Below are 21,188 nucleotides of genomic sequence, written 5' to 3'. Positions count from 1 at the left end.
CTGGGCATCAAGTTATAGTTAAATATCAAATATTAAGTAGGACTGTAACTAGAATATTAGAACATGACATTCTAATCAAGCCAAGACATTCTTTACTTACACTTCACACGGCTAGCACTTTCAATATGAAATGACATGATGATCATCCCCTGTATCGCTTCTTTAACCTCATGCCATCTGGACAAAGATACCTTGCCATCGAAAAAGGTCCGTTTTAGTAGGAGTTTACTAGTTCCCTCAGCCATCGCAGCATTAAACAAACTGCCCCGCCGATAGGATATAGTTCTGTATACTGTTGGGACCTCACAGTAACATTTTTTAATTGTCTTGGTGTTATGTGATTGATTGATTGATTGAAATATGTATTAACAGTTTGTAGAATTTACAGTACATTTTAAGCACAAACTCAATACAAAGACTGTTAACTGTGAGTGGACGACCCAATTAAGCATTACACTTGTTTACAACAGGGTCCACATTGTTCAATTCATCATGCTATGTGTTGTTTTTGATGTGGGTGTTTGAACAGACTGTGAAGACGAATATCCTTCGGGACAATAAAGATTATTACACTTTAGTCACTAAAGTAAAGAATGTCTTGACTTGTTCAACCTCTGATAAAATACCAAACTGTCCAGGGCCGCGTTGAATCCTGATCCAGACAACCTTTGCTGCGTGTCACTCCTATGGTGTCACTCCCCCATCTCTCTCTCTCCCTTTTTCCTGTCAGTCTGCTGTCCTATAAAAGCCCAAAAACAAATAATAAAAAGAGAAAATATAATCAAACCCAAGACTGTGCGAATCATTCCACAACCTTCTCATTTATTTTTCATACAAGCCAGGTGGCAAATGTAAATCATCACTCTAGGACGTCAACTCTGTCTGAATGAACACAGACGAGACAACTTCAACACATTCGTCTATCACAAAAATGACAGTCATAATAACAATAATGCACTTGGAACAATATGTAAGTTTGAAGAAAAAGGCATAAACACAGGGGGACACGGCTTGTATGATGATTGATTACAAACACACATTTTCTGACAGCACGAAATAAACACTTTTATAGAGCTTGACCCTTTCCTGTCTGACAGGCCTCTAAGGACCAGAGGCTCGGACTAACATGAGCTGCTGGCGCTGGGCTACTGTAGGTTGTGTTCTGGGCTACTGTAGGTTGTGTGCGTGTCGGACGTTGAGCGTGTCTCGCAGCATCAGGTCACGGAGCCGCCACAGAGCGTCCGCCATGGTGTTGTGGGCCCCTTTACTCTTCAGCCAATGGGACGGCAGCCTGCTCTCCTGCTCCTTGGTCAGACGCACATCTTTCTTCCGAGCTGCAAGCAACAGAAACGTGTTAATAATGTGTTCCTGGGGCCCAGACGGTCAGCTCAACCGTCCGGCCACCTAGGCTGCTGAGCCAGTCTGACGGCGTGCCGCGGGTTCGACTCCCGATCCCGACAGCCTTTGCCGCGTGTCTTCCCCCCCCCCATCTCTCTCCCCATTTCCTGTCAGTCTACTTTCAAACTACTATCAATAAAGGCAGAAAAAGCAACATTTTTTTTTAAATAATGTGGTCCTGGACCTAGACAGACTCCTCACTCCTTTGCGGTATTTGTCATGATATATTTATTATTTATATATACACACCTCAACGCCCTATCCATTCATGTTAAAATAAAATAAAACCACATTTACAAGAATTGTATTGTGCCACATTTAAGCTTTATGTTTGTTCATGTTCTAGTTATTTGTTTTAGGTGTCATGTCACATAAAAGGCCTATTACACTGAGACATTATATCAATAAATCTAAAGCCTGAAGCTGAACAGGAATTGGGACTTTGTATGATTATTATTGTAGTAACGTGTATGTTTGTGTGTCACAATCTCGCGCTTCGCGGCCGTTTGCGTGCGCTGTCTAGGTTGTGTTCGTGTTCCCCCCCATATTAGTATTATTATTATTATTTTAGTTTATGCAGCCACTTTTGGTTTGAAGTTATATCGAGTGACGTTAGAACATTGCAAACGTGTCTTCTCCGTCAACCCGTGAGTGTGACTGAGTGATCATGTTGTCTGCTGCGTTGCTCTGCACTGTCTCAGAGAGTGTTGGTCTGCAGTCTGCTGCGTTGCTCTGCACTGTCTCAGAGAGTGTGTTGGTCTGCACTGTCTCAGAGAGTGCGTTGCTCTGCACTGTCTCAGAGAGTGTGTTGGTCTGCACTGTCTCAGAGAGTGCGTTGCTCTGCACTGTCTCAGAGAGTGCGTTGCTCTGCACCGTCTCAGAGAGTGTGTTGGTCTGCACTGTCTCAGAGAGTGTGTTGCTCTGCACTGTCTCAGAGAGTGCGTTGCTCTGCACTGTCTCAGAGAGTGCGTTGCTCTGCACTGTCTCAGAGAGTGTTGCTCTGCACTGTCTCAGAGAGTGTGTTGGTCTGCACTGTCTCAGAGAGTGCGTTGCTCTGCACTGTCTCAGAGAGTGCGTTGCTCTGCACTGTCTCAGAGAGTGCGTTGCTCTGCACTGTCTCAGAGAGTGTTGCTCTGCACTGTCTCAGAGAGTGTGTTGGTCTGCACTGTCTCAGAGAGTGCGTTGCTCTGCACTGTCTCAGAGAGTGCGTTGCTCTGCACTGTCTCAGAGAGTGTGTTGGTCTGCACTGTCTCAGAGAGTGTGTTGGTCTGCAGTCTGCGTGGCTGCCAGGGATATATGCCTCTCCCCTTTCCTTCCCATTGCCCAGAGGCCGCTTTGCCGTCCCAATCGGCTAGAAGCAGCCAATCACGACTAGGTGGCGGCCAACCGTCGTCTACATTTCACAAGTAGATGTTTGTCGGGTTTCACCTTTCACAAAAAAACAATAATCTACCTGATAGGGTTTGATCCCACTTGCTAACGGTGCTGGACTGGGCAGAGAGACCCTCGATGTATTTCAGGTAAGCCTCAGAGTGGAGGAGGCGCGCGGGCTTGGGAGGCGGAGACACAAACATAGGGGTTGAGGGTTGTTGCAGAGCAGGGTGCCCCGGCTGGCCTTGTCCTGGGTATGGGGGAGGAGCCATCATACCCGGCTGGAGAAACACATGTTCATTCATTCATCTCAGAGGGCACACGATGCTGTTAGAACAACTGATTCTCAACGTTCACAAGAAGCCATTTAGTGGGGTTTTTTTGTCCTCCACTCTGTCCAGATAACTTTGCTAAATAGGAAAAGAGATTACCTTTGGTACGGGGTTGTGTCCTGTCCCAGGAGTACCTCCCATGCCACTGACCCCTGTGAAGACATTTAGCATTAAACACTGTCTTAAAATAACCTAGACTCTACCCCCTTGTATCCCCATGGGGGTTGGTGGAGGCCCCACACCCATCAGTGCCCCTACTGGGGTACCTGCTCTTGGCGAAGCCTGATACTGGGCTGCCCTCTCACGCTCCTGCTGCTCGGCCACTTTAGCTGCTCTCTCTGCAAACAGAAACACACACAGGTACGTATTAATTATACAAACTAAAATCCCAATACAATTAGAATTGGAATAGCCTGTGTTTAAAAGAACTCTCTGCTCACCTTCATACTCCGCCTTCTTGGTTCCCTCCAGGGTCCTCCACTCTGTTCCCACCAAGCGGCTCAGCTCACCAAAGGAGAAGTCTGGATTCCGGGCCTTGATGACGGCCCTCATTTCACTGCTGAAGAGGATGTAGCCACTCATGTTGATCTTTCGCTTGGAGCCCTCTTTCTTCGTGAGGCCCTTTATGGACTTCGGTGTTGTCTAGTGGCCAAGACGATGTGAGAGGGAGATTTAAAAAAGTGGGTTTGCTAGTTTCGATTTTTGTGACGTTTAGTTTTAGTTTTCAACCCTGCACCTGATAAATAAGTCAGGTGCAGGATTGAAAAGGGCCAGAGTAAGTATGGTGTAATAAAAACTCAAGAATTACAAAATATATATATTCAGTTACAATACAGATTAAGCTTATAAATAAATTGACCAAAAATAAAACTAAGCGCATTTTGTCTATCATTTCAGTTCGTTTTAGTTAGTTTTGTAAACACGCAATACAGTTTCAGTTAGTTATCGTTTTTCTTTTCCTTTTCTAGTTTAGTTCAGTTAACGAAAATGTTTTAAACATGTTAGTTTTTTTTGTTGCTTTTAGTTAACTATAATAACCTTGCCATTTATACATCAGCTTGTAGGCTTGAGTATGGCTTTTTTCTTTACATCACAAGTAACAAATCCACAGGCCTGACCTGTGGAGGAGTGTAAGGCATGACCTCCATGTCGGTAGACAAGGCGGTTTGCAGCTGAGGGAGGGATCGCTCCCCGACCTCGCCGTCGTCCTCGCCGAGGTCCTCCAGTTCCTCGTCGGTCATGTCGGCGAACTTGGCCTCCAGCTCCTCGATCTTCTTGTTCAGCAGAGGAGACGGCTCTTTCTGGGGCACGATGAGCTTCCTGTGTGTGAAACGCATGTCAAACGCCATGTCACAAACACCATCGAAGCCGCCCCCACCCTTGCCCTGTTCACCCACCTTTTCAGACTCGCTTTCCTCGCCTAATTCATTCTGCCTTGTTTTATTCTCTATAAATAAAGTTGTTTCTTTTATTTGTTCTGTTGTAAAGCGACTTTGAGTACCAAGAAATGCTCTATAGGAATTATATGTATTATTATTATTATATATATATTTTTTTTTACTATTTATTTTATTGATAACAAATCAAAGAGTCTTAGAGACACAGAATATCAACAGGACAGGAGGAGCCAGGAATTAAACCTACACCACAACTTGTAAAGATGCTTTAAGTTCTGGATCAAATTGAGCTATGGGAACTTTGTGATACGGTACCTTCAGCCCAACGCAATTCTGACAGGATGGCGAGTTTGTTTAGATTTCTTCCGGCCAGCAGTGACACCTATAAACGTTTAGCTTAAGCGTGTGCAGGGTGCTCACCTAAAATAGTAGACCTCATCTTCCACCACCTTCGCAGAGAGAGAGAAGCGCTTAAGGCCCTTGAACTTCTTCATCTGCTTCTCGCTCTCAATGTAGCGACTCTCGCACAGCAGGATGTCCTCTTCGGGCACTTCAGTCGGTCGGCATGACAGATAGTCCTTGAAAGAAGACACTGAGCATTTGCCTGTGTGAACCAAAAGAGAAAATGAAAAAGAAAAAAAAAACACAAATGTGTCAAATGTGGCACTGAGCCAACACACATGAACATTCAAACTAGAGTAAATGCATTCTTCACTTCAGAGGGACATGAGGGGGACACCTATGGGACATGAGGGGGGCGTGGAGGGGACATGAGGGGGACACCTATGGGACATGAGGGGGACGTGAAGGGGACATGAGGGGGACACCTATGGCACATGAGGGGGACACCTATGGGACATGAGGGGGGCGTGAAGGGGACATGAGGGGGACACCTATGGGACATGAGGGGGACGTGAAGGGGACATGAGGGGGACACCAATGGGACATGAGGGGGGCGTGAAGGGGACATGAGGGGGACATGAAGGGGACATGAGGGGGACACCTATGGGACATGAGGGGGACATGAAGGGGACATGAGGGGGACATGAAGGGGACATGAGGGGGACATGAAGGGGACATGAGGGGGACACCTATGGGACATGAGGGGGACATGAAGGGGACATGAGGGGGACACCTATGGGACATGAGGGGGACATGAAGGGGACATGAGGGGGACACCTATGGCACATGAGGGGGACGTGAAGGGAACATGAGGGGGACACCTATGGGACATGAGGGGGACGTGAAGGGAACATGAGGGGGACATGAGGGGGACACCTATGGGACATGAGGGGGACGTGAGGGGGACATGAGGGGGACACCTATGGGACATGAGGGGGACGTGAGGGGGACATGAGGGGGACACCTATGGGACATGAGGGGGACATGAGGGGGACATGAGGGGGACACCTATGGGACATGAGGGGGACGTGAGGGGGACATGAGGGGGACGTGAGGGGGACACCTATGGGACATGAGGGGGACGTGAGGGGGACATGAGGGGGACGTGAGGGGGACATGAGGGGGACATGAGGGGGACACCTATGGGACATGAGGGGGACGTGAGGGGGACATGAGGGGGACGTGAGGGGGACACCTATGGGACATGAGGGGGACGTGAGGGGGACACCTATGGGACATGAGGGGGACGTGAGGGGGACACCTATGGGACATGAGGGGGACATGAGGGGGACACCTATGGGACATGAGGGGGACACCTATGGGACATGAGGGGGACACCTATGGGACATGAGGGGGACACCTATGGGACATGAGGGGGACATGAGGGGGACATGAGGGGGACATGAGGGGGACACCTATGGGACATGAGGGGGACGTGAAGGGAACATGAGGGGGACACCTATGGGACATGAGGGGGACACCTATGGGACATGAGGGGGACATGAGGGGGACATGAGGGGGACGTGAGGGGGACACCTATGGGACATGAGGGGGACGTGAGGGGGACACCTATGGGACATGAGGGGGACGTGAGGGGGACACCTATGGGACATGAGGGGGACGTGAGGGGGACACCTATGGGACATGAGGGGGACGTGAGGGGGACACCTATGGGACATGAGGGGGACGTGAAGGGGACATGAGGGGGACACCTATGATGCAGGTCATGGGGCAGGCCTCCTCCAGGTTGCTTAGGAAAACCTCTTTCTTGTAGAACATCTTAGTGGGCTCGTGCTCCGTTTCCTCCGGGTGAATGAAGATGGGCCCGAAGAAGTACGCTGGTCCGTCTCGAACCCACATCTTCTCAATCCTGTTCAGAAGAACAAACATTGTTGTGATGATATGATATGTATGGCCTTCACTATTAGGGAGCCACTGAGAATGATGATTTTCTAGCCCTTCTTCGAGCAAGCTTTTTACAGTATATATTCATAATTAATTATAGTAAGGCAGGGGTCTTCAACTGGGCGTCCGGGACCCCTAGTGGGTCCTCAGAGTTACTATAGGAACCACCACATCTTTGTGTGATGGGGAACATTAGCCGAAAAAAGCAGATCTACAAGCTCACAATGGCTCACACTATGCTCACGCGAGGCGTTGTGAGCTTGTAGATTTGCCATTTTTCAGAGAGTTAAGAAGGAAAAAAAGTATAAAGCCAATAGTAAGATTGACTAAATATTGAGGGTTTAAAAGGTTAACTATCTGAAAATACACATCAGCATGAATTCAACTACCGGGATCTATGAAATCTATGAAAAAGTTTAATCTGCAACACAGGTTTACACAATGTAGTCCTGCTTCATCTACCATCTACCATTTACCATCTCTCTCTGCAACACACAATCTTCTCTACCTGCCCACTCGGTGGCGTGCCAGTCCATGGGATCCTACCTGCCCACTCGGTGGCGTGCCAGTCCATGGGATCCTACCTGCCCACTCGGTGGCGTGCCAGTCCATGGGATCCTACCTGCCCACTCGGTGGCGTGCCAGTCCATGGGATCCGATGTAGACGCAGTCTCCCACTTTAAGCCAATGGTTGTTGTAACAGAGCTGCTCATAGTATTGACAGCCTGGCTCTCCATTGGTCATATCAAAGGGTACATTCTCCCTCTCCTGGGCTCGTGCAAGCACGCACGCACGCACACACACACACACACACACACACACACACACACACACACACACACACACCATAGGATTCTCTATATTTGTTGATGTGCATTTCGTACATTTTCTACATGGACTCAAGGCAGACATGGACGATTCTATACCTTTAGACGCTCAGAAGCGTACCTTATCGACACAGACATCTGTCACTTCCACTTTGGTGTCGTCGGTCAGCTCCGGGGGCTTGTCCTGGTGTTTGGTGGCGAACATGGAAGCCACGCGGACCACAGGCAGCGGCACCTCTCTGGGAACAAACCTGACGGAGCTCAGGGGCATGGTCCACATCTTGATCTTCTTGAAGGCCTTGGCCTTGGCAGAGTAGCGTGACTCACAGACGTAGACGTCCTCAGCCCTGAAGCCATCTGGATGAAGTTTGAAGTAGTCCTGCAAGCCAGCCAGGCAAATAGCAGCTCAATGCTGAACATTGATTGATTGATTGATTGATTGAAAATGTTATTAATTAGTTATTAATATTGTTATTAGTTAAAAGTTTGCAGAATGGGTACAGTTCAAGGAAAGTACAGGTCAATAAAAATTGATAAAACCAGAAAAAGCACTAAGACTTGTTTACATAAGGGTCCTCCATTTTCAATTCATCAAAGCAGACAGGCTCTTATTTATTTTTTTTACTTGAAAAAGGAGAAAGCATGCCACACAAACCTTCACAAACATGACCACACACTTGCCCAGGATCTTGCTGACGGGAGCTTTGTTGAAATAGTCACTCTTAAAAACTTCCTTCTGAAGGAACTTGCGTGTAGCGAGATGGAAAGTTTCGTTTGGCCTGTAGAACCAGCAACCGTACAACCACTTCTCACCTGGAATTAGAATACGTGAAGAGAAACGGTCTGCCTTGAGTTCAATGCTGCCGGTAGTAGTTTTTTAACAGACATTTTTTGGATTGTTTGGGTAAATGTGTAATGTTGTTAAAGAGGGACTGACCAGCATCGTCTTGCCAAAGGCGTTCTATGCAGATGATGTGCGGCTGGAGTTTGGGCTCTGCAGGCTCAACGTAGACGTAATCTCCCACGTGGTACATGTTGTCCTTGAAGCTGCAGTCCTGGCTGTAGTTGCGTTGCAGGCCTGACTGCCACACGCCCCCAACAGAGTCGTCGCCTTTCTCAGCTTCTGGAAATTAATTCACAACACGCCGAGTAGAAACCAGCTCAGTGGCCTTGTGGTTAGAGTGTCCGCCCTGAGACTGGGAGGTCGGGGTTCAAGTCCCCAGCCGGGTCATACCAAAGACTAAACATGGGACCCAGTGCCTCCCTGCTTGATACTCAGCATCAATCGGGGGGTCCCTGCGACATACTAGCGTCATGTCCAGGGGGTGTACTTGTACATCAAGCTGCCTCTCGCTACAGAAACAGGAGATAGGCTCCTGCCCTATGGGCCCCATGGCTCGGCAAGGCTACTTACAAGAATAAATATACTTCCCACTAACATGGGTTTACCAAAGGGTAAGTATGTTATCAACAGCAGCTGCGTACCGGTACCTACCTTTTTTCTCTTCCTCCCTCTTGAGCTTGTCCTCCTCGTACTCCTTGGGGAGTTTCCCTTTCTTCTCTTTCTCCACGTCTCCGTGCAGGTGTTTGGACGTGTAGCTGAGTGCCGGGGAGAGCAGGATCTCTCCGTTCTTGCACAGCTCGTCCCTGATGCGGATGAAGAACTGCTGCAGTTCCACAGCGTCCTCGAAGATCTCAGAGTCCGTCCTGAAATAAAGACAGGGGTGTGACACTCAGTCAACCGCTGTATCATGTCATGTAATGAGCGCGGGAGGCCTACCCTTTTAAAGTTCATATGGCACCTTTACAACTTCTCAGGTTCAGGAAAGTGCACGTCCCTGACAGTTGCAGGGACGTGCACACATATACATCAAAGGGGGCTTCAGCCCCTGCCCTTTTACCTGCCTGTAAAACAACTGCCCTCTCCAGACCACGAATGCAGCATTCACTACATGGTGAAAGTCTCCTGAACTTGAACGCAGCATTTTACATTGAACAAATGTGTTTAGAAATCCAGGTCGTTACACCGCATCTCCACTAGCTAAAGATTGCTGGGTTTGCGCCCCGAAAATAGCTGATCGTAGTGAGCTTGTAGATCTGCTATTTTCGCTATTTTTGTCTAAAAGTGCCCTCTAACAGGATGTGAGCCCCTGCCCCACTCTCTGCACGTCCCCTGGACAGTCGGGGTATACTAACAGTCTTACCTGTGCAGCCGCCGGGCTTTCTCCAGCACCTCAAACATGTGGTCCTGGAACACGTCGAGCCTCTTGTAGCGGCCTCGGTCCACGTTGGCCCTGATGACCTCGAAGTTGAGCCGAGGCCTGTCGGGGCTGCCGGGGTCCAGCGCGGGGATCTCGGCCAGCGAGTCGCTGTAGCAGCGGCCCTCGTCGTCCTGGTGGCCCAGCACGGACACGAACAGGCTGCGCACCAGCTCCTGGATGAGGCGCGCCACGTCGGGCACGTGGGCGTCCTCGCCCACCTCCAGGTCGCGCCGCGTCTCCAGCAGCACGCGGTGGAGCACCAGGGCGTCGCGGTAGATCAGGGACTGCGGCTCGTTGTACGTGCAGGCGTTGTTGAACATGAGGACCAGGTCCTCCACCAGCGCGTCCACGTCCTGGTACTTGTTGGACAGCATGTGGCTCTTCACCTTGTTTTACCATCGTGGGAATAAAAGCGAAAATAAAATCTCCTGAACTGAACATGTACTTTCCCCTCTTTCTATGTGTTCTTATTTTTTATGTCTATTTATTTTATTTCTTTAAAGGTATATTCAGTGATTTCACTCAAAAAACCTTAGGTTTCGTTTTTGGCTGTGGGACCCAGCCTTTCGTCCAATCAGGATAGAGAGTCAAAAACGAAACCTAAGGTTTTTTGACCCCCAGGGGTTAACTGGGGACAGGGAGGAACTCCTTATATGGTCAGCACACTCTATAGTAGGGAGGATTATCACAACAAAACATAAAATAAGTGATATTTGAATTAAGTGAAATCACTGAATATACCTTTAAAAAATGTTATATTTTGTACCATGTTCTTTTTGCACTTTTTATTGTATTACTTTCTGATGTCTGTTGTGTTCCATGTATATCTTAATAACACTATTGTATATATGATGTGATTGAAATGACACTATATACTGATAACTTCTAATAAAAATATCAACAAAAAAAAAGACCTGTGTTGCTGCTGTTCTACACATAACAGCCGGCCAGCCGACAAAGAAAATCACAGCTTTGAGGCATTAACCATTGCTTTTATGACATTTCTGAGACCATTCGTCTTTCTGGAAGATGTTTCTAAACTTGTATTCTATTGCTAGTTTGATCACTTAAAATACTCGTTGTGAGCTTGTAGATCTGCTATTTTCGGTGTGCGGCATGGTTTCACAGAAGACACGCGGGCTCCTATGGAATCCAAATGACTGAGAACTTGAACCCATGCCTTCTCCATGTCCAGCGGTTTCTTGATGGCGACGTAGTAGTCGGGCAGCTCCGCGCGGGACGGCAGACGCAGGAAGATGGTGCTGAGTCGGCGGCCTCGCTTGTCCGTGTAGGTCTTGACCGCCTCGTACAGCTCGCTCAACTTCTGCTGTAAGGGGGTCAGGTACTTGGACTTCTTCAAAGGAATACTGTTCTTCCCTGCAATCAAAGTGTGCGTGAGTTATAATAAATAATAGTCAGTGAATTTTGAGACGCAGCTCAATTGTTGGTCTCAGACCCCTGTTTTGACGTATCTGCAAGGTTAATCTGAACAACTGCTTGCCTAGAGTGGGAACATACTTATTTTTAACTTAGGGGACATCATGTCGTCATCATCAGTCACTGGGCCAAGTTCCCTGCGTCTGTCCTTCAAAACTTTGTCCAGGATCTCAGCATCATTATAGACCTAGAATAGGGACAATATGTTCATAGCAAAGGGCATTTGGTTGATGCGTAAATCTCTCATAGCTATAATCAATATCCCAATTCACAGCTACTCTATAATAATAATAACAAGAAGACATTTAAAAACAATAGTCTTTTACAGACTCAATGCTTTGCTTAACAGATAATAAACAGGGCTGCTATACCTGGGAGCCTTCCTCGTTGTAGTGCCGTGCATTGCGAAACATGAGCCTGAAGTCGTCCATCATGTTTTCCTCCGTCACGTACTTCTCCGACCGGATGTTGTACTCGATCATCCTCAGGTCCATGGGCTCCAGGATGACCTTGTAATAGTCAGGGTAGTCCTTCTTGGAGGGCTTGACCATGAAGAGTTCACAGAGTCTGCGACCGCTCAGCCGTGCCTCGGTCACGGCGTTGAAAAGAACCTTCATGCGGTTCTTCTTTGTGTTCTTCTTGTGGCTTCAAATGGTTGGACAAGAGATCAACAAGAAACACGTCAAACAAGTTCATCTTTTCTTTACCCGGAAAGGAAGGAAACAGAGGGGAAGCAAGGAGGGCTACTATAGAGGCAAGCGGGTCTACCTTTTTCTCTTCAAGCTGCCAGTGTCAGACGTGGTAGAGGAGAGCATGCTATCCCCGTCATCGTCATCTCTCTGTAAGAGTTCCTTTTTCTTCAGCTAGATGGAGATAACGTATAATGTAAATAAAATAAATGCAAACCTTTGCTCGTCTGTGGCCCGTTATAACCTTCAGCCACACAGGAAACAGACACAAGATCAAAACCGTATCACACAAACTTCATTCTCAAACACATTCTTGCATAGAACCTCACAACCGTCGACAGGTTGTATTGAACAGATTAAAAGTATTAACAAGAGCTTGTGACCTAACAATGACTACATTAGATCCATAGGAACACAGGTTCTTCTTCCATGTCCTTATAAGTAACAGTTTTGGACAGGTTTCTTCTACCCGACCGTCAGCAACAAAATATGAACACCATCTCGGACTTTAAAGGGATGCTTTCCACGGTAGGAACTGACCTGCTGAACGTGCTGGAGTTTGAGTGCCCGCTTGTAGATGGAGGAGTGAGGCATGTTGTAGCGTTTGGCGTTCTCAAACATCAGCGTCAGATCCGCGTCAAGGTGCTCCACACTCTCATACTCATTGCTCTTCATCTTGTTCCTGTGGGGAATTACGGGCTCTCACATTTGGGAAGGAGGGGACAGAAATACCGTATTGTACAGTATGTGTGTGTGTCTGATGATGCCATGGGGACGAAAAATAAACACAGAGAATCATGTTGAAACAAAAAGCAAAAAAAACAATAAGGAACTAAACTAAAAACTAACTAGCACCGGTATGTAGTTTGAATATCAGAATTGACAGGCCGAGTTTTACATTGTTGACTAGAATGGTTTTCATCGCTGGATTGATCTAATTCACAGAAGGCAGTGGACAATAGACAAATACATATACAAATAATTATATCCATTAATATTGTGCTTCTAACATTAATCGGTTCCAAATATCCACTTGTACAGTGCTATGTTCATTGTTGGTTAGGTGAAACAATTTACTGCACAGTACGGTATAATGAAGTGTAGTATACAGTTTTTGTTAGTACAGTTTTGGGGGGGGGGATTTTTGAAATAATAATAATTAAAAACAAAATGTAGGAAACAAAAACTAAAGGTCACGACCTATAAAAAATTGGTCCGCGATCCCGATGCTGTAGCCTGGCTTTTTTATATCACACAATGGTGACCCTCCGTTTGTGAAACAGCATTGTAGTTCCTATACCTGATCTGATAGAGGCAAACGGGCTGGCTGATGTGAAACAGCATTGTAGTTCCTATACCTGATCTGATAGAGGCAAACGGGCTGGCTGATGTGAAACAGCATTGTAGTTCCTACCTGATCTGATAGAGGCAAACGGGCTGGCTGATGTGAAACAGCATTGTAGTTCCTATACCTGATCTGATAGAGGCAAACAGGCTGGCTGATGTGAAACAGCATTGTAGTTCCTATACCTGATCTGATAGAGGCAAACGGGCTGGCTGATGTGAAACAGCATTGTAGTTCCTACCTGATCTGATAGAGGCAAACGGGCTGGCTGATCTGCTGGTAGTAGTCCGGGTAGTCCTTCCTGGAGGGAAGCTGCAGGAAAGGCTCAGAGAACAGCTGGCCTTGGCTGTTCCTGCCGCCCCGCACCGCTTCATACAGCTGGAAGATGGGGTTGCTCATGTCCATGCTGGAGTGCAGACTCTCTGCCTCGGACTCCCCTTCGTCGTAATGCACCGACCCTGAGCGACACAGAATGGACCATGTACTGTACTGCTACTGTACTACTACTACTACTGTACTACTACTGTCCTGGAGTGCAGACTCTCTGCCTCGGACTCTTCGTCGTAGTGCACCGACCCTGAGCCACACAGAATGGACCATGTACTAGTACTACTCGCTATGCGGTTGTTGTCGCATTGTGGCTTTCCTCGTTGACAAGGTTGAGACAGGAGGGATATGTTGTACACAACATCTTTATATAAATATCCAGTGACGGACTGTACTGTACTTGTCTGTTATACAGATGCCAAAAATAAGGAACAAAAGCTATACCAGAGAGAATTCCTTCGTCGTCACTCTCATACTGGAGTGCATTGGTGATCGCTGAGAGGCGGTCTCCCTGTGCTGACCTTCTGTTCCTTAGAGAGAGAGAGGGAGAGAGAGAGAGAGAGAGAGGGAGAGAGAAAGAGGGAGAGAGATAGAAAGAGAGAGATGGGACAATTATCATTTAATATTGTTCATCACAATAAGAAACACTGCAATATCCTCCATCATACACAAGGATCAATTTGCTGTTGCCAAGTTGCCTATCCGGTCTAGAGAGTAACATCGGATATTGAAACGGTCCATGTGTCCATGTACGGAAGGGGTGTAGTCTATGTATAGACGCTATGGTCGCTGTCTGGCCTCTGCGAAAGTTTGAGAATATAATGCGTCTAGGCCGGGCCTGCTAAGCGTCCCAACTGGCTTTTGTGCACGCATGTTATGTGCGTGCACATGGGAGGGAATACCGATAACCGCAGTCTATACTCTGCAAACAACTAGGCTTCACCACTGATGTACCATACACAGTATGCATGTGGAAATGACTGGATGCTAGTGTCCTAGTGCTAGTTGAGTCCACCTAAAGTGAGTCCAAGTCAAAACCAAGTCTGAGGTTGGTGACTCATTGCATTGTAGTGACTCGAGTGGACTCGGTGAGGGGGAAGAGTCCCTTGGTCCGAAACCGAGTCAAGACCGAGTCAAATTATGGGCGAGCCCGAGACGAGATGCCTAAATGAAATGTGGACTTGAGACCAAGACCGGACTTGAGTACTACACTACTGGATACAGTTATTTTAGTAGGCAGGCTCTACACACACACACACACACACACACACACACACACACACACACACACACACACACACACACACACACACACACACACACACACACACACACACACACACACACACACACACACACACACACACACACACACATGTACATATTTCTCATGCATTGCTTTCCAATGTGAAAAGGGTACCTGATACGAATACTGGTCTTGACGGGTTCTGCATGTTCCATGTCAGCCCTTTTTTGTTGAAAAATCCTTTTGATGGAGTTTGAATCCTTCAAAACAGAAGTGGATTATCATCACTCAAAGTATTTTGGACCTTATATACATGTACTGTACTACTTAGTACTTAAGTTATTATTAATACTTAATATCACATAAATTATGTATCATATATTCTCGTTTTACCTTAAAAACCTGTGATCCCGGCTCATTATATGTTTTGGCATTCTTCACCAGTAGATCTATGTCTTTAGCCATGGCACTGACACTTCTGTACTGGTTCATCTAGCAAAAAACACAAGACACATTTAAATGAATACAATTTCTCAAAAGCTGCTTCATGTAACATGCCGCATATCCACAACCCAGAATGAAGAAAACACAACGGCATACCTGAATCTTTTGAGCGATGGTTTTCAGATCTATCGGTTCCTTAATGATCGCATAATAGTCTGGGTATTGCTGAACAAAAAGCAAACCTGCATGTCAAAGCCACGCTACTTCATTCTCATACTCCCACTATAGTCCGGCAGCCGACAGGCTTCTTTTGTTTAAAGTGGGACATTTGGTATGTAGTCTTTTGGATTGGCCCAAAATATTGTGTATATACATACATTCATGAATCCACTTGCTGACCGGCTGTCACTATTGGGCAATTTTTTTAATAGGGGTTTCTTGTGACCCTACCATTAACATCCTATGGCAAAAAAGAATCAAACTTTCCTTTTGCTTTAAGTAGCATGTGACGTGTCAAACTAGGGGTTTTTCATGATTCTGAATCCATTCCAAGCATTAGATTTGCACAAAAAACACTCCTTGGGCTAAAAGCAGCCATATATAGCCACTTGCCCAAGTGTGCCTGCCCAAAATGTGCTGACTTCATCACATTTGTCATGACGTCTATGGCCGTTTTTAGCCCAATGAGTGCCTTTTGTGCATGTCACATGCTACTTAAAGCAAAAGGAAAATTTGACATTTTGGCCTGCCATAGGATGTTAATGGTAGGGTCACAAGAAACCCCTATAAAAAAAATTGCCCAATAGTGACAGCCGGTCAGCAAGTGGATTCATGAATGTATGTATAGACTATATTTTAGGCCAATAAAAAAAGACTATGTACCAAATGTCCCACCCCATAACCCCGGCTGCCGGACTCCCACTAAGTAATGCAGAGATGGAACACATACCACTTTGGAGGGAAGCTTCTGGAACAGCTCACTGAGGAGACGGCCAGAAGGTTCAGCATAACACAACACGTGATCCAGGATCTGCTCCAGAACGTCTTTCAAGCATGTGGGTGCATTCTGTCAAAATTTAACAAAATCAAAACCAAAACGTTTATATGAGGAAATATCACTTATATCCGTGGTTTCCAACCTGGGGTTCGGGCCACCCTTGGGGGGTGCACCAAATGGCTCGCATTTATAGGTCAGTATATATTTTTGTAATAGTCAAAATGTTTCAAAAACTTCCAAAAATAGCTAAAAGAGCAGATATACAAGCGCTTCAGGATGTGACATGTTGTGATCTTATATTGGCTATTTTCACTATATTTATTGTACAAAAAGTATATAGTTCTTCAGTGCTTAACGTGAAAAAACAAGATTGTGTGCGCGCAACTGCGCATGTATGTGTGTTTGTGTCTGTGTGTGTGTGTGTGTGGGGGGGGGGGGACCATCCACTGACTTTTATTACCGTATTACACATTTCAAGAGGAACTGAACACAGGATGACAAACAAAATGTAGCAAATAAAGAGTTGTACAACAATCAATGCATCAACTATCTGTGACAGTGTACGTACAGTATGTATGAATGAGTGAGTCACCTCGTCCTCAGCTGAACCTCCAGGATTATCTAGAGGATCATACCCGTCGTCGTCATCCTCGTCATAATCCCCTCTCTGAACAAACTCATTCTTGGTTCGCAGGTACAGGTCCCATAATTTACAGGCTGCCCTGTACTCGGGACTCTCTGGCTACACACACACAATGTAAAGACGTCATTTATCAGCTATAAACTGCTGCTTGTTTATTTAATATTATTCATCGTAACACTTTATTGTAGAGTTGTCCCGATAAAAAAAAATTCAGACCGAGTACAAGTATTTTAATTTTTAGTACTCGCTGATACCGAGTACCGATATGAGTACTTTTTATTTTTGTTGAGTAGCCACTTATTTTACCCCTTTTTTCTCATAGATGCGGATCGATCTCTGTTTTTGGTGATTTGCTGCAGTATTGGGTCAGACTTGCTCCCGTTGCATTCGTTCAGCCTAGTGTCAATTGGATGTTTCGGTACTCGGGTCAAAGTATCGGGCCGGTTCCGAGTACCGAGTACGAGTACTTGAGGGTGGTATCGGCGCGAGTAGCCGATACCGGTATCGGTATCGGAATAACTCTACTTTATTGCAATACTTTTCAAGCACAACCATTAAGTTACGATATCATCTGTTGCCAATTAACCAATTATTTTACAAAGGTTGTTACCTTGTAATAAGTCTTTGCGTTGTTAAATAAAAGCTGAAAATCGTTTGTGAGTTGCTCCACGTCATCATACTCCTCCATCTTGAGTTTCTGCTGGATCTTCATCATGTCGATAGGCTGAGACACCACATGGTAATAGTCTGGTTGATTCCTTTTAAGAAATAAGAACACTTGTAAATTACATCTGTGTGTTGTTTCAAAAATATTGAACCAATGGAAAGTATAGGCCTAGTAAAGAACGTTTAGGAGAAAACCTCGTAACTCCATTGGACCCTCAAACTGTCTGATAAAGCAACTAACTCCACCACTGCTTCCCCTCTCATGCAAGTAATTGACAATATATAAACTCACAACACCAACTTTGATGGGGCAGTATTGCTTTGTTTTGAAAATATATTTTAATTTCCTAAAAAAAACAACGTATAATTTTCATTTCCTGAAAGATTAACAATTTGGAGTTAAGAGGTTTCTTCCCGACAGCAGAGATTTATTTTCTACCATTCACCTTCTCTTGGGGGCTCTGATGAACAGCTCACATAGCATCCTGCCCTGATCATCCTTGTAATCTCTGATTGTGTTATACAGTTCATGGCACACAGCAATCTGCAAGGTAAAGACCAAACTATCTCTGATTGTGTTATACAGTTCATGGCACACAGCAATCTGCAAGGTAAAGACCAAACTATCTCTGATTGTGTTATACAGTTCATGGCACACAGCAATCCAGACCAAACTATTTGATGTACATCCTAAACTATAGGTTACTGGTTTAAGAAATACATTGAGACATTTCTACATTCTAAATCTATTCTACACCAACACAAGATGTAGAAAGACAACATAAAATATGTCAATTTACAGGATCAACAGTTGGAATGTTTGATGGTCTCCTCCTCTTCCTCCCTGCTAAAGACACTGATGATGATGACGGCTGGCTGTCTTCGAAATCTCCTCCACTCACACTGCTACATGGGGATGTCGTCCTTCTCCTTTTCAAGGCCATGGCAGAACCCCTGAGGCAAAGACATACGTTGATTTAATCACAACAATTCATCAATTACATTATTTTTTAACTAGTATATAAACCACTGATAATTATATTTTTTATGTGACAATTTGCCAAAAGTGTGTGGCACTGCCTGCCTGAGCACCACGGATTAACAGCTTTCACTGTCTAGGCCTATTGGTCACTGACTGGATTGTCTTTTGACGGTTGACACCTGTCAACTCTCATCACGTTATCACCTGTCATTCCATCCTTCAACCGCATCAGGACCAATGATGCCAATTTGAAGAAGAGAGCATCAGACTAATAATATTTTAATCGAGGGTCTTGGAAAATGTTAGCAACTATAAATAATTAAATATTGATTATTGCAAGCCCAGTGTGCATAGATCTGAAGAAAGCTACCATGCAACACAGCTGACCGTCATTCTGCACAGTAAATGCAGGAGACAGACAGCTAATGGCTAGCGTTAACAGCTAGCTGTCTGCATCATCTTAAGATGAGACACAAAGGCATCACTGCAACCATGAGCGCAACGCTGAGCAAATTAACATTCTCGTGGGTGTATATACATCCATTTTATACACTTGACATTATTAGGCGCTTACCTTTTGTGACTACGCTACGTTACAAGACTCACCAAAAAAGCCTATCATCTATCGATTTTTTGGGAGAAAGGATAAAACCGTCAAGTTCGCAGCTGTATTGCAATCACTTCCGTTTGGATGTCTTATATATTTCAAAATAAAAGTACTATGCGTTACCATAAATGGTCTAATTTTATGTTGACACTGTAATCCAGTGCCACTTCCTGGAATCTGATATCTGGCACTCTAATATTTCAGTTACCCCTGATGAACCCATGACGTTTCCAACTGAAAATCTATTAAACTAAAATACACTGCCCCACATTGACATACATGATAGGCTACATCAAATGTAGGTATAAAAATGCATGCATATGCCTAATTAATATTTGTGAGCAGTATAGCTTTTGAATAGAATTATTTTGTATTGTCTCAGCCCTGCGGGCCCCTAGTGTGGGGAGAGACATAAGGATGCAAAGTCAGTCTGTAGCTTGCCGCCTCAGCATTTCAAACACAGAATAGATTAAAGTTTATTTATTTATTTTTATTCTGATGTTATCAGAATATTTGTTAGGGCCATAGAGATAAAAAATAAGGTAGCCTACTCGACACCGGGCACGGTTCCCCAACTTCTCCCCAACTTCTCCCCCAGACTTATGGTCAGTCCCTGGGACGTCTAGGACGTGCAGGCAAGTCGTCTGTCGAACATGTGTTCTCGAGATACAGTACATGAACTAGAGCATACATGGGCAACTGGTGGCCCGGGGGCCACATGCGGCCCTCACCGTCACTTAATGCGACCCTCAGGTTAATATCCGAACATTAATTTTTTATGTCCAATGTATTTGTATTTAGTTCATAAAGTTAACATAACTATAACAAAATGCATTTGAAATTAAATAAAAAGGTTACTTTTCAGGATTCCAATTAAAAAATAATTCAAATATAGCACAATTAGCTGATCTACAAGCTCAACTCGTCGTACTGCGGCGCATTTTGAGCTTGTAGATCGGCTATTTTCACTACAACAGTAATATACAATGTGGTCTATCTGGAGTGAGTGTGGAAATATAGTGGCCCTCTACATCGCCAAGTTGCCCACCCCTGACATAAAGATTCTATGTATTTATTGTAAGAAGATATGTATCCAAAATTACAAATAGGCTACTCAAGAAAAGTACAGAAAATGTACTTAAAAATATTTTTAATTGAGTAGACTACAGTATTCAAGTAGGCAAAATTTACTTTGTTACTGTCCACCACTGTTGACTGACATTTTTGTGTAGGCCTATTAATGTATTAATATGCATCTTCCAGTGACAGCTCCTTCAGCATTACTCAGAGTCGAAGGAACAGCCAGATTACCGGTATCGTCATCTGTCTCTAATAAAACAAGACAATGATTGAGGCATTTTCTGGACATGATAGACAAGCTAAAAAGCAATATTAGAAACTGGACGTTTTTGCCTTTAGCAATGATTGGTTGCATGATTGCATCAATGCCATAAAGATTGTCTCACTGCCATGGTTTTCATACCTGTTCCAAAAAGTCTGCAAAAACTGCAGATTCAATTGTTACTTCATTTATATGGGCGAATAAAACACCTTGCATTTTCACAACTCACTTACAGAAGGATGTAAGTGAAGGAGGCCATAATTCCTTGGCCTCCCAATAACATTACTATTGGGCTGCAACTGCAAGGGCCTTTGACCTTTTGGCAGTGGGGCTTTCCTGGTGATGACTGGTCCTCTGACGCTCCCCTCTGGTTAAAGATTGAATCCATGGCCGTCTCAGAAACCTCACTCCCATCTCTGCTTCTTCTCCCCAGAGCACATGCCTTCATACACTGTTAGATCATAATTTTATTCTTAGGAACTCTCTGAAGATTCTGAAACAAATAGAAAGGGTTTTGCTCTGCCTAATGGTTGCAGCTTACTTTTCTGTATTATATATTTGACAATATAT

At 45.2% G+C, this 21,188-nt stretch overlaps 1 protein-coding gene across 4 annotated transcripts; it reads right to left on the bottom strand.

Annotated features, from left to right (window-relative positions):
- Window positions 1-805: 805 nt before the first annotated feature.
- Window positions 806-19,342, bottom strand: LOC310862776 (protein polybromo-1-like). 4 transcript variants are annotated; one of them, XM_083770839.1, is made up of 30 exons: window positions 19,244-19,342; window positions 18,488-18,641; window positions 18,134-18,231; window positions 17,632-17,779; window positions 16,947-17,120; window positions 16,331-16,447; window positions 15,538-15,606; window positions 15,331-15,429; window positions 15,112-15,197; window positions 14,136-14,221; window positions 13,606-13,822; window positions 12,560-12,701; window positions 12,099-12,193; window positions 11,702-11,975; window positions 11,412-11,517; window positions 11,074-11,270; window positions 9,837-10,279; window positions 9,128-9,339; window positions 8,570-8,755; window positions 8,288-8,445; window positions 7,754-8,011; window positions 7,428-7,573; window positions 6,613-6,770; window positions 4,919-5,102; window positions 4,220-4,421; window positions 3,542-3,743; window positions 3,368-3,439; window positions 3,201-3,253; window positions 2,852-3,050; window positions 806-1,334 (listed from the first exon to the last, which is right to left on the bottom strand). In XM_083770839.1, exons 2-30 carry the CDS (start codon window positions 18,629-18,631, stop codon window positions 1,168-1,170), a joined length of 4,692 nt encoding a protein of 1,563 aa, XP_083626965.1. In that variant the 5' UTR covers window positions 18,632-18,641; window positions 19,244-19,342; the 3' UTR covers window positions 806-1,167. The 4 variants fall into 4 exon arrangements, with proteins under 4 accessions (XP_083626965.1, XP_083626966.1, XP_083626967.1 ...); XM_083770840.1 differs by having other exon boundaries at window positions 14,136-14,215; XM_083770841.1 differs by having other exon boundaries at window positions 16,971-17,120.
- Between the last annotated feature and the right edge of the window lie 1,846 nt (window positions 19,343-21,188).

The sequence above is a fragment of the Protomyctophum parallelum genome (assembly GCF_964188405.1).
Source record: "Protomyctophum parallelum genome assembly, chromosome: 8".
Lineage (NCBI taxonomy): Eukaryota > Metazoa > Chordata > Actinopteri > Myctophiformes > Myctophidae > Protomyctophum > Protomyctophum parallelum.
Note: the sequence above shows the minus strand (reverse complement) of the source record. Positions and strands in the feature narration are given on the sequence as shown.